Source organism: Triticum aestivum, chromosome 7D (genome assembly GCF_018294505.1).
Source record: "Triticum aestivum cultivar Chinese Spring chromosome 7D, IWGSC CS RefSeq v2.1, whole genome shotgun sequence".
NCBI lineage: Eukaryota > Viridiplantae > Streptophyta > Magnoliopsida > Poales > Poaceae > Triticum > Triticum aestivum.
Genome location: NC_057814.1, coordinates 13,095,562 through 13,101,432, shown reverse-complemented (window position 1 = coordinate 13,101,432; position 5,871 = coordinate 13,095,562). Strand labels below are relative to the sequence as shown.

At 45.5% G+C, this 5,871-nt stretch overlaps 1 protein-coding gene across 1 annotated transcript; it reads left to right on the top strand.

The window, feature by feature from the left end:
* The first annotated feature begins 1,605 nt into the window (after positions 1-1,605).
* Positions 1,606-4,948, top strand: LOC123170622 (uncharacterized). Its single transcript, XM_044588454.1, has 4 exons — positions 1,606-2,094; positions 2,238-2,432; positions 3,487-3,896; positions 4,375-4,948. Exons 1-4 carry the CDS (start codon positions 1,618-1,620, stop codon positions 4,946-4,948), a joined length of 1,656 nt encoding a protein of 551 aa, XP_044444389.1. The 5' UTR covers positions 1,606-1,617.
* Positions 4,949-5,871: the final 923 nt, after the last annotated feature.

The window sequence follows — 5,871 nt, the reverse complement described above, 5'->3', positions numbered from 1 at the left end:
ACAACATACGTTGTTCCCTTTGTCATCGGTATGTTACTTATCCGAGATTTGATCGTCGGTATCCTCATACCTAGTTCAATCTCGTTACCGGCAAGTCTCTTTACTCGTTCCGTAATACTTCATCCCGCAACTAACTCATTAGTCACATTGCTTGCAAGGCTTGGAGTGATGAGTATTACCGAGAGGGCCCAGAGATACCTCTCCGAAACACGGAGTGGAAATCCTAATCTCGATATATGCCAACTCAACAAACACCTTCGGAAACACCTGTAGAGCATCTTTATAATCACCCAGTTACGTTGTGACGTTTGATAGCACCTAAAGTGTTCCTCCGGATATCCGGGAGTTGCACAATCTCATAGTCTGAGGAACATGTATAAGTCATGAAGAAAGCAGTAGCAATAAAACAGTAACGATCATAATGCTAAGCTAACAATTGGGTCTAGTCCATCACATCATTCTCCTAATGATGTGATCCCGTTCATCAAATGACAACACATGTCTATGGCTAGGAAACATAACCATCTTCGATAAACGAGCTAGTCTAGTAGAGGCATACTAGGGACACTCTGTTTGTCTATGTATTCACACATGTATCAAGTTTCCGGTTAATACAATTCTAGCATGAATAATAAACATTTATCATGAATGAAGGAAATAAATAATAACTTTATTATTGCCTCTAGGGCATATTTCCTTCAGTACCTGCATGGTGGATGGATGATTGATGTGGGACGATGGCGTAGGCAAAGCGGCGTGGTGGCCGGTTGTTGTGGCGGAGGTCCGGAAAGGGCTTGGCGTGCTGCCGGGTGGCACAGAGGCGGCGTCAACGAGGGAGGAAGCAGATGCATCGAAGGGGGGAATGGATGGAGACGCTGGGTCCTTTTCGATGGACCCGGGGGTGTCGAAGTCCTACGTAGTGGAGGTCTGGTCTCCCACTAAGCCCCCCTGATTTGCTTTCGGTTTGCTGGATTTCGGACAACCGGACTGGTCTGCAGCTGATGTGGGGCGGTGTTGGATGTCAAAGTGCGCTCGGTATGGACGGTTTTGAGTGATTTGAGGATCTGGTTTGGAGACGCCCTTGTGCATGCAGATATTGTTAGAAGTTTGTACTTGCATTATGCTCCTATTTAAAATAGCAATATGACTATCCTGCAAAAGTGAGAAAATTAGTTAATAAAAGAAGGGCATGGTGTAACTTATTTGTTTCGTGTTTATTGTACCGGTTGAAATGATCATATTGTTTTATGAAAATTTTATCCATCATCTTCAGGCTTTTATTTTATTTTGAACTCATAATAATTGGATTGTCACTAAGCATAAAAAAATAGGTTCGTATTTAACCAAGTTGGAAAAATGCAATCTCATGAGCGTAGGAGATGACCCCGTCCAACATCGGTCCTAACAGTCCTTAGCCAATCCAAGTTTGAACGGAGGGGGCATCTCTCTCACAAGAGAAAAAAAAAATCAAAGGAAGGGGCAGCGTAGTACAGTGCGACAGCCCCGTAGCTAGCTGGTGGGGTGAGAGAGGGAGGGAGGGAGAGAGAGAGAGAGGCCGAGGCCAGATGGGAAGAGGGCAGCACGTAAAGGTTTAGGGAACACTCCGCCCCCTCTCCCATGGCGGCCGTGGCGGCGAGGAGGCCGTGGCCGTCGTTCCCCTGCCCATGGACGGAGGAGGATCTGCTGAGCCCGGGGGTCGAGCCCCTTGTCGTCTCACCACTCAGGGACAAGCCGCCCTTCTTTTTTCTCAAGTGCCTCATGGCGAGGCTCTCAATGCCGCCACGCCGTGCTCCATCGCTCGATTGCTCCTCGCCGCCCTCGTTCCTCCTCCGTCGCTTTCCCACCTCGCTGCCGCCGCCCCATCCTCCATCGCTCCATAGCTCTTCACCATCCTTCCTGCTCTGTGGCTGTCTTACCTCGCTGCCGCCGCCGCCGGCGGCCCGTGCTCCATCGCTCGACCACTCTTCGCCCAAGTTCCTGCTCCGCCGCTCTCCTGTCTCGCCGCTGGGGGAGGTGGATCTCCGCCCTCCATCAGCTACATCGGCCCCCTGCCGCGCCCATGCTTCAAAATCAACCTCGGGTTCGGGTTCGGGGGTAAGTTTCCACCGCGCTTTTGATTGTTCTCGCCTGGATTCCGACGACCTCCGCCGGTCCAGCTCGGTGGGCGGGTCTGCTCGGGCAGCCGGTCAGTGCCAGTCCAGCCTCCAAAGTCTCACCTTTTAACTTCATTATTTCAGCAGCAGCGGCAGCGGCAGCCACGGAAGCAGGCGAGCGGGCAGCAGCAGCCTGCCCCTCCTCGTCAGCCGCCTGCGCCGCCACAGCAACATCAGCAGGGCCAGGATCCCAACATCCCGGCGGCGCCCAAGATGGAGCAGTATGACAAGCTTGTGATAAACGGGCCAATGTTCGCACCTTACCAGACAAGGGTCGATGTAAGTGAAATGCCTCCTCCTGCCATTCGGCCCAACTCCCAGTTCGGTCTGTGGCTTTCTCATGTATACGGTGTGCCGGATTGCCGTCGGACTCAAAATGGTATCTTTAGAGTTAAGAAGTTTAGATCAGCTTGTGTATGTCCTTGTTAGCTGAAAGCTATTCGGAGGGGGGAGCTCTTCCTCAGGCGGCGTAATTTTCGGCCCAGGCCACCTTGCTGTCTAACAATGAGCCTGATGGGGATGCTGCCAGCAACTGTTATTGCTGAATGGTGCGCCATGCCAACTATGCATTCATAGAGATTTCCTAGAGCTAGACCAATGTACTGATTTAATAGGTCCTGTATATCTTATTTGCTTCGTATGCCTCATCTCTCAGTTTTCAGTTTTAAGCAGGAGTAGGCTTGTGATTAACAATGCCACTTGGTACCCTGAGCCATTTGGCAACCAATTTATTTAGTCGCAAATTTTTTATATTGCTATGCTACCGTATGCCTCTCAATGTTCTATTTGCTTGGTACGGTGTATGTTTTTTTACTTTGGTTCCTAAGAGGATGTGATACTTACATGAGTTCTTGAGTTTTAGTCAATATTCTTAGGTTCAATGCAAGTTTCGTTTACACATCAGCATTACTAGCCATTAGTCGTCTTTTCAATATCCATAGTAATAGAAACAGGCCAAGCCATCTGCTAGCTATTGATGTTTTATTTGTAGCAGTGTGTGCTGTATTGTTTGTGTGCCTAATCAATTGATTGTGACGGTTTTATCTTGTTTTTCACTCTTCTTAGTTAATGAAAATGGTGTGATAGAGTATGTTCATATGCTTTGTGTTCTTTCTAAAAGCCCTTTTAGTGGAAAAAACAGTTTGCTCATATCCTTTTTATCAACTTGATGCTACATTTTGAGTGAATTATTCGAAGAAAAAAGTGGGAAAAAACAGACATGTTTACATGGCCATAATTGGGTCATTTCACTTCAACTTCTTACTCTATCGCGTCCTATGATGCATATGAACTGAGTTCTTATGTCTCACGTGTGCTTAATTTTCATATCCAGGATATGCCAGTCATACAACTCGACATTAAGAAGGAGGGACTCCATGGGCGTGTGGATGAAGCGACAAGGAGAAGGATTGTGAGGGCGCGACTAATTGCACCTGGATGCTATTATAATGTTCCCATCACTCCGTATCCAAATCCAAAAAATGGAAAATCTGGATGGGGAACTCCTCCCCTTTCGGATTGTGGACATAGTCATTACAGAATTGAGCTGCTTGATACATCATCTAGTGACGAAGTTCGAGTGCAGGTGCTAGTAAGGGATTTCGATCAATACATGCCGGCATTCCGTGTAGGTAAAGGCGAAGAGTGGTCAGAGTGGTACAGATTCAATGCAATGAACATGCCATCTTTTATCTCCGAGGATGACATCGTTGACCTGCCCATTAATGGCGCCCATGAAAAGCAGTATGTAGTTTCTTCTTCTTTTATTCACGTTTGCATTTTCTGCCATATTACTCTTCAAATTATAATGTGGAGAAATATTGCTTTGTTGGTATATTGTTGCCTCTACCTCTTTGGATTATCCCATCTGTTTTCCCCGTCAATCATATCGCTATAGATGCACAAAACACAAAACACAATCGTTGTTGTACTCTTTACATCTACTAAACAGTGCATGATTTCAAAAAGGTTGGCAAAACTAAATAGAAATAAAATGATGCTTCGGCAAAAACTAAACGGCCAGGTTATTCAAACATATTATCATACTTACAGAATTAACTACATACTGGCATGTTCTCATGGTTTTAAAAGGTTGGCAAAACCAACGAAATATAAAATGATGCTTCAGTAAAAACTAATCTGTGGTGTTGTTCATATTTATTATCACGCTTATAGAATTATCTACATGTGCTTATTTTTTTCTTCCATTTTGTGATTTCAGATATGATATTGGAGGCTATGAAAGTTTTGACTATGTTTTCACCGAGTTATCAAACTATCCCAAGAAGCTCGTCAAGAAGAGTTTGAAGAAGCCAGCGATGATTGCGGTGGTCTTGTTCTGCGAAGCTTTCAGAGATAGGTTCATGCACTTGGAGATCCAGAATCGGATAAAAAATGACGCAAAGCCCTTCCCGCTTGGTTACAATATAGTTGACTGGGCAACAAAGAAGAAGAGATACTTGAGTCCTGATATTGTTTGGAATCGTTACCATTCTTGGTCGCAGTTCAGCGAGCATTGCACAAATGTTGGCATGAACGGTGGACTGTTTAATCCAAGCTTCTTGACCGAGGAGGTTATGACATTGTACGGGATCACCCATTTCCAGGAAATGATAGGGAGAGACTGTGGGTATCTGCTTGTGATCATGAGGAACAGCCACCAGATGAAGGTCACTGAGGAGAAGCTCAAGGAGATGCAGGAGAAGGAGAGAGGCGAAGACATGGCGAACCCGGACTTCGACAATTTGGTCGACAAGGATGATAAGCGCATCCCTCTCCCTACATATGACGTGTGATGGCTTGGTAGCTGGATGGGAGAATGTCTTGTCACCTGCTGTATCATTATGAGATCTCCTTAATTTGTAATATATATTAGATATGTGGTGTTGCCAAACAATGGCGGGCATGGAGCAGATCTTAGAGGTAGCTGACCTGAGAGCATGAACTCTGCCAATATTAATTGGTGCCATGGACCAAGCTAGGTAGCTATTGCTGTTTGCTTGGTAGCATAGCATGTATGCTGCTTGCTGATGTGATCATGTAATGGACCTGTTTTGGCCTGAGACTGAAAGTGCTTATGTTTGCTGCTGCCTGCTGATATGTCATTGGTTTGAGACTGAGCGTGCCTCCTGTGCTATGTTGCCGCTGCTGATGTTCATGCGTGTCAGATTAAGTGATGGTGATCATCATGTACAGCAGGTGTTTGTTACTAGTATTCAAATCTCTATTTGCTGCTGTACACTACTAGTTTTCAGACAGACTTGCCATTTAATTTGCTGAACTCAACACCACGACCTGATGTTTGCAGGCACAAGAAACAAATTCTTGACATTCAGAATTTTATATCTTGCTTGTTTGCTTACGCCCAAACATGGAAAGGACAAAATCCCAATCACTGAGGACGTAGTAGATAAATAGCAAAGCATGTTTTGTTCGATACGGTCCCATACGAACCGAAGAGTGTATGTAGTAGGTCCATTCAAATTATCAACACCAATATAATCAAGTTCAAGCAACACCGCGGCTATCTGTGCTCAGCAATGCATATATTTTCTTCTTAATAGTACTAGTGCATAAGAAGCAACAGGAAAAAGAAGCATGGACTCCTAATGAGCTACGCCAATACAGAAATCAGTGTCATAAGCAGGGGGAAAAACAAGCTGGCTCATGAGCTAGCCGCAATAGCACGGAGATCGGGAGATTTTCTGTTGCTTTCTTA

Bases quoted from the DNA above. Each gene is read 5' to 3' on its own strand.
- LOC123170622 (XM_044588454.1), top strand. From the start codon at position 1,618: ATGGCGGCCGTGGCGGCGAGGAGGCCGTGGCCGTCGTTCCCCTGCCCA. The intron at 2,095-2,237 runs GTAAGTTTCCAC...TCATTATTTCAG, and splicing joins CCTCGGGTTCGGGTTCGGGG to CAGCAGCGGCAGCGGCAGCC. The intron at 2,433-3,486 runs GTAAGTGAAATG...TTTCATATCCAG, and splicing joins CTTACCAGACAAGGGTCGAT to GATATGCCAGTCATACAACT.